This window comes from Mesoplodon bidens (assembly GCF_964165515.1).
Source record: "Mesoplodon bidens genome assembly, chromosome: 6".
Taxonomy (NCBI): Eukaryota; Metazoa; Chordata; class Mammalia; order Artiodactyla; family Ziphiidae; genus Mesoplodon; species Mesoplodon bidens.
The window spans coordinates 17410471-17423651 of NC_138162.1; the positions used below are offsets into that span (position 1 = coordinate 17410471).

The 13181-nt window shown below is 41.9% G+C and overlaps 1 protein-coding gene across 3 annotated transcripts in view; it reads left to right on the forward strand.

Moving 5' to 3' along the window:
• Positions 1–13181, forward strand: part of ASTN2 (astrotactin 2) — a gene marked incomplete at its 5' end in the record, with an annotated part of 938059 nt that overhangs the window by 418431 nt on the left and 506447 nt on the right. For all 3 annotated transcript variants that reach the window (XM_081237083.1, XM_081237081.1, XM_081237082.1), the window contains one exon: positions 1237–1404. In XM_081237083.1, coding sequence (XP_081093209.1) covers positions 1237–1404 — 168 coding nt within the window. The remainder of the gene's footprint in view (positions 1–1236; positions 1405–13181) is intronic.

Consider the following 13181-nt stretch of genomic DNA (forward strand, 5'->3'; position numbering starts at 1 on the left):
ATGTGAACTCTTTTTTCCCCCATTTCCCTCTGTGAAATTCTACCTTCACTCTATTGCTACATATATGCCCTCACCATTTACACCTAATATGCAGCCACCCTGAATGGGCTTCTGCTCCTTGACCCCAAAGAATATATGTAATATATGTATGTGTATATATGTATGTAACCCATATATGGCTGTGTAAGTGTGTATGTGTGTGTGTGGGGGGGTCTTTTGTTTGGCCTTCACACGCTTTCAAGAACAAATTTAAACCATCATTTCCAAATTGGTTGATTACAATAAAAATCTCAATTTTCAGCCTCTCCTGATGAAAACCTGAAGTCCTTGCACCACTTACCTTTAGACCCATTTGGCAAGAGCTGGCTAGAGCTGAGTTGCAGCTGCTTCATTTTGATAGAGCCTGTAGTACCCAGTTCACCCCCAAACTCCATCTTTCCTTATTATATCCCAACATTAAAGCATCTTCCATTGCATGAGTGCTGCTTTTCTTTTAGAGGTGCTACAGATTTCTTTGAATCCATCTCTCTCTCTCTCTCTCTTTCTCTCTCTCTTTCTTTCTCACCCTCTCTTTCTCTATCTCTCATACAATAAAACAAAACAAAACACAACCTAGGCCAGGGGGCCAGGATGCTACTTCCCTTATAGTCAGCCAGTGCTTCCGAGGGATATAATCTGCCTTCCCCCTGTGGGGTATTAGTGACCCCTGTTCCAAGGGGGATGCCTGGGTGACAGAAACAAAAGCTTTTTTTATATTTTAAATTTGAATATTTAATCATTCTTTACTAGGACAAATGAGGCACTGGCTAAGCACTTTATCTACATTAATTTATTTCATTTTCACAACAATGAGGTGGGTTCCATTACTATTCTTATTTACAGATGAGGTAGCCAAGGCCCAGAGGCATTGAGTGACTTGTCCAAAGTCCATGGCTGGTAAAGGTGGATCCAGGATTTGAACCCAAGTCTCTCTCAGTCCTAAAGGCCTGACTCTTAAGCACTAGGCTGAATTGCCTCTCATGTCTGACTTGCCTGTCTCCATCGGCTGCTGACACCATGACTGGCACATTGTAAATGCTCTGTGAATGTGTGTAGCTAAGCGAGAACAGAGGACCTGGGGTCGCGGGGCGGGTGGCTTGTATGCACCTGTCTCTGTTCCTGCCCTGCAGCATCAGTGGCAAGACACCTGTACCCTAAAATCATGGAGAAAGTAGCTCTCTCTCTGTTTCCCCACAGGGAGCAGCTTTGTGGTGAGTGAAGGGAGCTACCTGGACATCTCCGACTGGTTAAACCCAGCCAAGCTGTCCCTGTATTACCAGATCAACGCCACCTCCCCATGGGTGAGGGACCTCTGCGGACAGAGGACCACGGATGCCTGTGAGCAGCTCTGCGACCCTGAAACCGGTGAGCCATGAGCAGGGCTGGGGATAGAGGGAGAGAGGGTGTCGGCTGGAAGATGGTCTGCACTCCTTCTGCCTGAAGAATCATGGCTTCCGAGTGATTGACAAGGGGCTTTATGTAAAGGTCCATCAGTCCCACTGGTGGTTAAACTATCTACTGCCATTGCCTGACAACAGAGCAAATTCTTATAAAACCATAGCATCTCAGAAAGGACCACAGAGAACATCTAGTCCAATTTTAGCAAAGCAAAGTGTCTGAATGTCACCAGACATCCCTGAGCTTAGATCCTATCTATCAATACCTTTTACTAGCTGGGTATTCTTTATCATTGTTTCTTCATCTTTATTGAAATATAATTGACATATAACATTGTATAAGTTTAAGGTGTACAATGTGATGATTTAATACACATATAAATGATTGCAGCAATAAGGTTCATTAACACTTCCATCACCTTACTTTTTTTGTGTACGTGGTGATAGCATTTAAGATCTACTCTCTTAGGAGTTTTCCACATATAATACCATATGGTTAACTGTTCACCATTCTGTACATTAGATCCCCAGGACTTTTTCACCTTAAATGGGGAGACGTTGGCTATAGGGTACAAACTAGCTGGGCATTCTTTAGCAAGATACTTTCTCTCTCTGAGTACTAGAGAGGAAAGTAGCATCTAACTCACAAGTCTGTTGTTAGGATTAAATGAGATAATGTATGGAAATCTCCTAGTATACTCAGTTATTCATTCTTTTGGCAGATATTTATTGAGAAGCCAGGCACTTTTCTAGGCATTGGTGACATAGCAGTGAACAAAAAAGGCAAAATCTCTATCCTAATTAAGTTTATATTCTACAGAGACATTAAATTTGCACTGCCTGAGAAGATAGCCACTAGCCACCTGTGGCCGTTTAAATTTAAGTTAATTAAAATTAAATAAAAGTAAACATTTCCTCAGCCATGTTAGCCACATTTCAAGTGCTCCATAGCTAATGTGTCCAGTGGCTACCTCTTGGAGGACTCGGGACATTACCATCATTGTAGAAAGTTCTGTGGGACAGTGCTGCAATAGACAAACAGGTAAATGTGGATATACTGTGTCGGGATGATAAATGCTGGGGGGAGAGCACGAAGCGTAAGGGATGCTGAGCTGGGAGTAGGGGTGGAGTTGTTATTACAGAAAGGGTGGTCAGGGAAGGCTTCTCCAAGGTGGTAACATTTGAGCCGGCACTTTAAGATGGAGGCGGTGGAAGCCATGCTAACATCTGGGGGGAAAGCATTCTAGGCAGAGGGAATAGCAAGCGCCAGCCTCTGCAGCAGGAGCACAGGAAGATCCCATTGATTCAGCACTAGCAGGAAGACCAGTATGGTTGGAGGGGAGAGAGAGAGAAGTTAGGATGCAAACTTGAAAAGAAGCTTGGGAAGGAGGTGGTGATGGGGGGAGGTTGGAAGGCCTTATATGGGAAAAGGACTTTGGATGTTACTCTGAGTGAGATGAGAAGTCATTGGAGAATTCTGAGCAAAGGAGCAACATGATCCGACCTACATTTTAACAGGACCACTCTGACTGCTGTGTGACAAATCAACTTAGAGGGCGTTCAAGGGCACTGTTTTTCCAGTGTAGACAGGAGTTGGTAGTGGCTGGGAACACAGGGATTGGGGGAGAAGATGGTGATAAATGATCAAATTCTGGATATATTTAGAGTGTAGACTTGACAGAACTTGTTATTGGATATGGAAGATGAGAAATAAAGAGGAGTCAAAGATGATTCCAAATCATTCAGTCTGAACAGTGACATGACGGACTTATCATTTAGTGAGTCAGAAGCTGCTGTAGGCGGGTCAGGGCTGAGGTGAAGGGGATCAAGACTGCTGTTTTGGATATTAGTTCAAGAGGACTCCTAAACATCAGGTAGAGATGAGCAATAGGCATTGGAATCCAAAAGTCTTATTCAAAGAAGAGGTCTCAGCTGGAGATAGAAGTTTGTGAGTCAACAGCATATGGATACTATTAACCCAAAAGGCACCATCTTATCTACAGTTATTGCTTAGTAAATGGACAGCATCTTACTCATAGTTGCTGCCCAATAGTTATTAATGTCCACAAACAGGGAAATAGGAGTTAGAGAGGAGAAAAGCTTTCCAAGATCACAAAGCAAGTTAGAAACGAAGCTGGTATTAGAACCCCAGTTCCCCTTCTCTCCATCCTGTGCTCTTCCCTACAACTCATACTGGTATATTTTTCTCTGCAATTTCACCTGCCTCTCCATTAACAAGATCCTGGCCATCTTGCCTGAAAATCTCACTGTAGTGATGCCATGAGGAAGCCTCTGTAGAGCTGAGGAGACTCAGTCGCCCAGGTCAAAGGTTTGCTTTCTCTACCCAAATTCTCTTCCGCTTCTCCATGGGGCAGCAATTCGGGAGTGAGGAGAGGGATTCTCCAGGCTAACCCCTGTGTCTCTGCAGAATCAGGCAGGGATTAGGCTTTCTAACCATCATTTCCTTCTTATCCTTTAGTTGGGAGCCTCTATTCAGACACATTTTTCCAGCCTTTACATAGGCCTACTGGGGAAGCTATTCAGAAAACGTGATGCAACTCTAGTGTACCATTGGACCAGACAGCTGAATCTTCTTTCTCTTAATTAAAACATTTAGACTTTAAGGCGCTGACACCCTGAGCAGTATCCCCTTACCCCCAACACACACACACAGACACACGCACACACACACACGCATACGTACGCACTCAGCCCCTTAGAGTTGAAGGTGTTGCTAGAATCCAGTGGGTTGGCCTCCTCAACTTTATCACTGATGATACTGATACCCAGAGAAGAAAGATAAAAGGAACAAAGTCACACACACAGGTGGCAGAGCCAGGATTCAAACCTAGGATCCTGTGCTCCTAACCAGTGCTTCTCAAGCCCTCAGTAGGTCTGGAGTGAGGCCTAAGATTCTACTTCCCTTAAAGGCTGTCAGCTCTTGCTGATATTTCTGACCCAAGTCCTACCCTTGGTACCGCAAGGTTCTAAACTCTTCTTCCCAAATGGTCCTCCATGTTCTAAACGAACAGCAAGAGGCCCAGTCGCCATATTTGTTCAGTCATTATTTATCTTGACAAAAATCATGCTTACTTTTATCACTTTATCTTCTGCCTCTGTTTGTCACATACCATGGGCTCTAGGTACACTGATACCCGCACTTCCCTGAAGGCACCAGGCCTTTTCATGCCTGCATCCCTTTCACGGGCTGTTTACCTCCCCCTTGAAATGTCTTTCCCCTCCTTTTACTTGGAGACCAGGGACTCTTTTTAGTTCCCTTTCATGAAGCCCAAGCATCCTTCCCCTCAGGCATTCATGACTCGCCACCCCCAGCCCTGACCAAGTTAAGGGGCCCTGCTCTCTGCTCTCATAGCCTCCGTGCCTCCCTGTGTTACAGTCCTTGTCCCTGGGCAGTCATTGTTCTTTCCTTGTCTGGATCTATCACCAGACTGGAAGCTTTGCTAGGGGCTGGAGAGGGGGATGCAAAGCATGTGTCTTGCTCATCTGTGTATCTTTAAAACGTATCATTATACTGACATATAATTCATTCACAAAATAAAAAATGAAAGGGGGAAGGAGGGAGGAAGGAAGGAAATTTCCCTTCCCATGCTCCTTGAAAACATTTTATTCACCAATTTTCAGCTTCTTCCTCCATATCCACTTACATATAAACTCAGATTAAATATTTTCCAGCACTAGAGAAATTGGGTCACCAAGAGCTGTACAGTAGCCAGACCAGCTAGAGAGTCTCACCCTCCCATTCAGCTACATACATTCCCAAGAACATTGCCCTTTGCATTCTCCTCTCTGCTCCCATTCACAATACTCCCACCCCCCAAACACCCTAGGCAGAGTTTTACCTTCTGCCTAGAGTTCAGGCTCTTCCCTCTACCTGAAATTTCTTCTATCCTTTAATTATCTACTTTCCAAAATTCTATTTACTTAATGACCTCTCATTCCCTCTCTGTAGAATGGATGACTTCTACAGTATCACCAGAGTTTTCTGTTGACTAAAAATTTGATTAAAACATGAGTTATTATTTGGAAACTACAACGCTAATATGTAAGCTCCTTCAAGCTTACTACTGTATCTTATTTATCCTTCAGCAGAGCGCCTTGCTCTTACAAATCACAAGACACAAATGGATGGGGTGATCTACAGATAAGGAGTGGAAATAGGAACCTAAGTTCCCCGAATATATTTTCATGGAGCTTGACTCAGACCCACTACGTAAAATGTATTTCAGTTTGTTAAATCCGTTCAAGCAAGATTTTCTTAATTCCACAAATGCATTGTCTTGTGTGTTAAGTGCCATGGGAAATCACAGACAAACTGGACAATGTTCCTGCCTTCGTGGATTTCACATTTTTGCAGGGATAAAAATAATACACTCCTCTACAGCTATTATAAAAGACACAATGTAGAATAAATCAAGAACAGGCATTTATAGCGTACCTCATGCCTGGAGAAAAGGGAGAAATGTATTCTAGATGGGAATTTCAGGAGATCCATCATGGAAAAGATGACCTTTTAGCTGAGCCTTGTAGAATCAGTGGGGAGTATGAATAAAAGGTGCTTGAGGAGAGGAATCTTGATGATGGAGAAAGAGAGAAAGTAAGTCTAGAGTGATTCCCAGAACCAGCGAGCAGCATAGCTGGGCTGGCCTCTGGAGAATGTGCTGCACATGAGGTAGAGGAAGAGAACTAGGGGAGTGGAAGGAGATAAGGTTGGAAAGGTGGGGTGAAGAGAGCTCACAGAAAGATGAGGATCTGAAGATTCTGAGAAGCACCAGGGATTTTAGTAAGGCTACATCGACCACTGAAAAAGGGAAACTTGCCTTCTGTCTATCCAGTTGTTTTGGGGAACATCTAACTGCCCAAGGGAATAGCTGGGTGTTCTCTCCTCAACCTTCCACCAAGAATTAGAATTTGGGGAAGTCATGGAAAAACTAAACCCCCAAGCCCTGTACATATTCAGATCTTAGATCTGACAAGAGTGGCTTAGCTTTCCTTAAATGAGCCCTTCCTTCTGTTGGTGGGATCTATATGGCTGAACCAAGTCATGGAGTCCAAGTACTGATCATCATGCCTTAATGCTTTATTGGATGTGTCAGCAAGAAGGATCATTCTTCCCAACTGACCAGATAGGAGAAGGAAATTGGGGAGATAGTGTTGCTGAAGAATATATAATTGCCGTGATGTGTGAAGGAGCCTGGTCAAGTTTTCCTGACTCTGTGCCATAGCCCAGCTCAGGTGTGTTTTTCCAGGGATTTCAATAATTAGTACCACCTGCAGGGCCAATTATGGAATTGATTCCAGAGTGTGCTGGAGCTGGCTTGTATGGAGTTCAAATCTGAGTTTATATATAGGCAGATATAGAGGAAGAAACTGAAAGTTGGTGAATCCGATCTTTTCAAGGAGCCTAGGGAGGGAAATTTCCTTCCTTTCTCTCTCCCTCCCTTTCTTCCTCCTTTTATTATTTTCTGTGAACTCATGAGAGTCAATTGTTACCATCTCATCCCAGCTCTTTGTTCAGTTCTGTCATGCAGGTAGCTTGGAAATTGGCTGTGATGAGAGTATTTATTATACCCAACAAAATTGGTAAATGTTACAAATCATGGCTTATTTTCTTTGGAAAGTCAATCATTAAACATTTACCATCATAACAGTGGATGGGATGAGAACAAACTAATCAAGGACCAAGGCAAAGAGGAGTCTCAGTGATGGCTCAGAGAAGGCTTGAAAATGTTGCCGGAGGGCGGCATTATGCTCCCTTCCAGAATAAACTACCATTACTCTTCAGCTTTCTGAAGACAGGAAGTGAACATTCAAGGACTACATGCTATGGTCCGATCAAATGCAGCACCACACACGGTCCAAATGATCAGGCCTTGACCTTAAGGATGGGGAGAGTGGGCTTCCCTGGTGGCGCAGTGGTTGGAGAGACTGCCTGCCAATGCAGGGGACGCGGGTTCGTGCCCCGGTCCGGGAAGATCCCACATGCCGCGGAGCCGCTGGGCCCGTGAGCCATGGCCGCTGAGCCTGCGTGTCCGGACCCCCTGTGCTCCGCAATGGGAGAGGCCACAACAGTGAGAGGCCCGCGTACCGAAAAAAAAAAAAAAAAAAAAAAATGGGGAGAGTGCCATGGGTAAAGACGATCAACTCTATGGTGATGGGTGGAAACTAAATTTTTGGTGGTGAGCATGTTGTAGTGTGTACAGAAGTAGAAATACAATGTACAAATGAAATGTATAGTGTTACAAACCAGTTACCTCAGTAAAAGTAATTTAAAAAGTTTCATCATGGGTGAATCTTAGTGTGAAACAGCTTTATTAAATTTCTGCAAATGGGTGGTATCATGTTAAATTCTGTTTACAAAATCATTGACAGTATGGCCCCAAACCACATGAGGCAGGTAACTGCAGAACACTAACTCATTTAGTCACTAATTCTTTCACCTATTCGTTTATTCATTCAAGCCTTTAGTGAACCAGAGTAGAATTGGAATATCCTGTGGAATCCTACAGAACTGGGTTCAAATGCTTGCCTTTCTGTTTACTGACTTTGGCAGGTCATTTAACATATCCAAGCCTCATTTTTATATATACAAAAAGAGGCACATAATTCCCATTCTGCACAGTTGTTGTGAGAAGAAGATGAAAAATCACATTTAAAATGCACTTGGTACAGTACCTAATTTATGGTGGAAACTCAAAACATAGTGTCTACTGCTATTTTATAATCAGTTATTTAGTCCATAGTGTCTTCACTTCATTAATTTAATAAACATTTCAATTAATTTAATAACTATTTTATGAAATACCTTTAGTTCAGCAATGCACAGCTGTGTTAGATTATGTGAGGAGAAAGTAAGATACAGCCTCTGGCCTCTAAGACTTGACCACCTAATGAAGAAACTTGCAGTAACCTGGATGTTTCCATCTGCTGGCTTTTCATTTAGTCCTTGTGTGACTTTTAAATGTGTGCAATGAAAAAAGTCATAGGCTCTCAATCCTCGTGCCAGCTTTGCCACAGATTTGTCATTTGACCTTGGGTATGTCACGTATTGTGAACTTTATATTCCTTCTTTTCAACAAGGAGATTAGTGGAAACATAATTTTAATGCTAGAAATGTCCCTAGCGATCATCTAGACTGATCCATTGAGGGTCACGGAGGCTAAGCAAGTTGCCTGGTGTCACTCAGTCAATTAGTGGCAAGATACAAATTACAACCCTGAATAATTCCTAAGATATTTTCCAGCTTAAAATTCATGTTTCTATGACCTTTTAAGCACTACTAACTTAGAACATAAGTATGATTGAAACAATTTGTAAATGGCATTTAAAGCATATTGAATTTTCTTTTCAAATTGATACAGATGTCAGTCATGTTTGCCATCATATGCAATTTATTTTCATGTCTTCAGCAGCCACTTTTCATTTGCAATTTGATATGAAATGAGAATACAATGTGTGTAGTTATGTCCTATGTATGTCTTATAATGTACTAAATGTTTCCAGTTGTTTATAGATTGTTTCTGTTATTTGCTGATCCCTGTATTATTAGCATTTAAAGGGACACAAGGATTTCATGACGTTGTAAAGACCAAGAATTCACAGAGAATAAGAATGTCTCTGCCTTGAAGGGGATTGTAGCATGGGGGGTTTCTAGGTAATGTAGTAGATAACATAGGGTTTACGTTGGGTGGTGCTTAGTGAGATGTGCAGTTAAATAAGTTGAGATCTATCCAAAGAGAGCCAACTTTATGGCAGACCAGAGAGGAGAAATTTATATATGAGAACGTAAGTTTTATACAGAGTTGACCTTTGCTCATCTTGTTTATTGCCGCATATCAGGTACTGAAACAGTTCCTGCATCAATACATCTTTTCTTGAATGAATAGATGAGTGAGTGAATGAATGAGTGAATGAATGAATGCATGAGAAGCAAGTTTCAGTTGTAGTGGGTTGGGTGTAGGGTTCTGGTGTCAAGACCAGGAGTAGCCCTAAGGGTGCTGACAGTGACATTTTGGCTAAGTGTGTTTTTGCTAAAGATTTTTATCTGGGACAATTAATTCTCTGCTGAAAGTCACCTTTTCTCCCTTGAGCTCAGTATCACTAGTCTTTCTTGAACTCAGAGTAAGCTCTGTCCTTTATCTGGTTAGGATCAGTCCATGTCCAACTATGCTGTCACCCCAGTGGACCTCAGCTGGGGAAATCAGTCCTTCATAAAACAAGGCACCGGTCCTCGGAATCCATAATGCTCTCCACCTCACCATTCCTTGGTCCCGAACTTTACTGGGAGCTGTATTAAACAAAACTCATCTGAACTGACTGTAAATTAATGAACCCGGGCTTCCCTGGTGGCGCAGTGGTTGAGAGTCCGCCTGCCGATGCAGGGGACACGGGTTCGTGCCCCGGTCCGGGAAGATCCCACATGCCGCGGAGCGGCTGGGCCCGTGAGCCATGGCTGCTGAGCCTGCGCGTCCGGAGCCTGTGCTCCGCAACGGGAGAGGCCACAACAATGAGAGGCCCGCGTACCGCGAAAAAAAAAAAAAAAAAATTAATGTACCCAACGCCTTATTTTTCAGACATACAAGATAATGGAAACAAACTATCCAACACCATTTCCAACAAAAGACGTTCAAACAACAACAGACCAAGATTTTTCTGCTTAAATTCTGTGAAATGAATGTTAATCATAAAAGCACATTTATCACATCAGACTGATCCATTTGATACATTCATTATTTATTTATAGCAGATGAGGGTGTTAGACAGTGACCATAATAGCTTACAGTTAAGAGAAGGATGGTAGAATTTGAGTGAAATATCAAGAGGTACATGAATACAGGAACAGCATCTACTGTTTATTATGTACTTGTTGTGTACCAGGTATTATGCTGAGACTGATTTAGTAACTCTCTTGGTCTTCATGACAACGCATCTAGGTGGTTATTATTGCTTCCGTTTTCCATACTAGAAGCTGTGTCTTAAAGTAACTGATTGACATTCTCAGGGTCATATATTTACTAAGTGTCTCAGCTGGGATTTGGACCCAGACTGAGTGAGGAGCCTACTGTATTGAGAGTGAGTGTGTGAGAGGGTCTGCTTAGCACTGAGAAGAGAGAGACATTCTGGCATTCTCCCTCTGGTAGGTGTTAGCTGAGAATTCTCAGAGGCAGGCATAAATCCTCTGGACAAAGAATTTGCAGAATAAGTTGACCTGGAAAAAAATAAAAGGACCCGATTGGGTTGGGGATGAGGGAAACATTCAGAGCCAGAGAGGTGAAACTGGGACAGCACTTATGAGTTGTAGGGAAACCATTTTTTTATCTCTGTTTGAGAGTCTGGCTTTATCTGGTTTAAATGTGTTGTAAAATGTTATGTTGTGGAAGAGGGTTGAGATCCTTGGAAAAGAACAATCTGTGTCAAAGATGAGGTCATAAAATTTCAGAGAGCCCACGACAGCAAGCCACAGGACTGCCTGCTCAAGTGCTGGGAAGGGTGGGAAGGTTAGAATGGGCTGCAAAAGAGACTTTGAAAGCATTTTCTTATTGGGAACATGCCAGTCCCACTGGAAGTTCAAGGCAGCCTTTACTTCTGAACTTGAAAGAAAGAGGTTGTGAGAACCTCATATTGTAAAGTTGCATGGAGGAAGATAACCTGAGATGCATCTCTGGTAATTATCCAGGAGAATTGTACCAACGAGGGAGAGGGCTCTCAGCTTCTAAAACTAGATTTTATCATCCAGAAAATAATCTACTGTCATTTAAATTAGAGTCTGTGTTTAATTTTAGCCAACAAATGTATTACAAACATACATTTGTCCCCCCCCCCAAAATGTTCTATGTCCTACTATTTAAAAAAAAATTCAGGAAGCTTCTAAATATATTTGTAATATCTTATGACCAATGGATTATGAATAAACAAAAGTATGGGCAAAAGTATAGATTGGAGATGGGAGTGTTATTAGGATACAAAACCATGTTGTGAAGTGTCCACACTTGTCAAGGGTGAGGCATTTCCAGTAGCCAGTGTGATAGGTCTTTGCAGGTGTGTTCACTCTGCAGGCTGCAGTCTGCCCTCTACCCACCCCCACTTCGTATAAGCCACTTTCTTCACGCATCCTTGTCCTTCTTGTTTCAGTTTAAATGTCACTTCCTCAAGGAAGTCTTTGCTGACCTTCTAGACTCAGTTATTCCTCCATGTTTTAAGCTCCATTTGTGCACTCTACTTTTTTCTTTATAGTAAATACAATGATAATAATAATAATAATGCACATTATATAGCACAAACTCTGTGTCAGCACTCTTCTAAGCAAGTCACATGTATTATCTCATTTAATCTTCTCAATAACCCTGTGAGGAAGATAGAGTCATACTTTAAACCAAGACACAAACCTATGTATGTACCAATATCTTACGCACTATTAAGGAAAAAATGCTGCCACTAATAACCATAAGATACTAATAATTACCACATAAGTCCTCATTTTCAGGGATATTGAAATGTGGAAAGTTGTGTGTCTTAGAATTAGTGGAATGCCCTATTACTATCACCATTTTACATGTGAGGAATCTAAATTACGTAAGTTAATGGATTTTCCCAAAGTTGCACGTCTAAGAAATGGCAGAGTTTAGACTGGAATTTCAGAAGTCTGGCTTCAGAGTTTATCCTCTTAACTGCTAGCCTATGCTACAATGTATAATTAATATACATTTATATGTGTGGTTCTATATTCAATTCCTTGCTATCTAAGAGATTGTATGCCATAAAAAGACAAGGATTTTGTCTATATTATTCCCTGCTTTATCCCATTGTACTGATGTTTAATGATGAATAATGGAATGAGTGGATGAAAGAAGAAACACTGGATTTGGAGATAAATTCCATGGGCTTCTCCTAGATCTGCAGTTTTTACTCAAGATGTAACTTTTGACATGCCACTTTGTCTCTGGGCCTCAGTTTCTCTATTTAATATAAGAGGAGCTTACATTAGATTTCTCTAAGTGCTCTCCAGCTCTGAAATTCTATGTACTGAAAATCTGCACTGAAAGCTAATGCTGTGTCCAACTCTGGCTCTGGAGGATGTAGAAATAGGATCACTCATGCTTCCTGATTTCTTGAAGGAATGTACAAACAGGAAACTGGGACCACCACACATTTCAGCTCTTAATAAACATCTTGTAATGGTCAAGAACTTGAGCTCTGGGTTCCAGTGCCCTGGGATTCAAATTCCAGGCCCTTTATTTTGGACCTGCACAACTTTGGACACGTTCCCAACCCTTTCTTAACCTCTGTTTTTCTCAGTGGTAAATGGTGGTAGATGATACCAACATAACAATCCTCAGAGGATGATTACATGGATTGAACTAAGTAAAGCATATTAAGCATTTAGCATAATGCCTGGTACACAACACTTAACAAATGTTAGCTATTATTAGAGCTGTGCTCAAAACATGAATTGAATAAAATGAGTATTGTAGGACTGTTTAAAAAAAAAGGCAGTTTACTATGAGCCTGAGCAGTCAGGGAAGGCTTCTTGGAGGGGCAGAGACCAGAGTTGGACCATGAAGCAAAAGCATGTTTGTGATAGACCTACACTGTCCAATATAGTAGCAAATAGCCATATGTGGCTAAATTAAAATGTAAATTAAGCCACAGTCCCCGTGTTCCAAGTACTCAATAGCCACACGTGGTTAGTGGCTGTGTATTGAAGAACATTTCTATGATTGCAGCAAG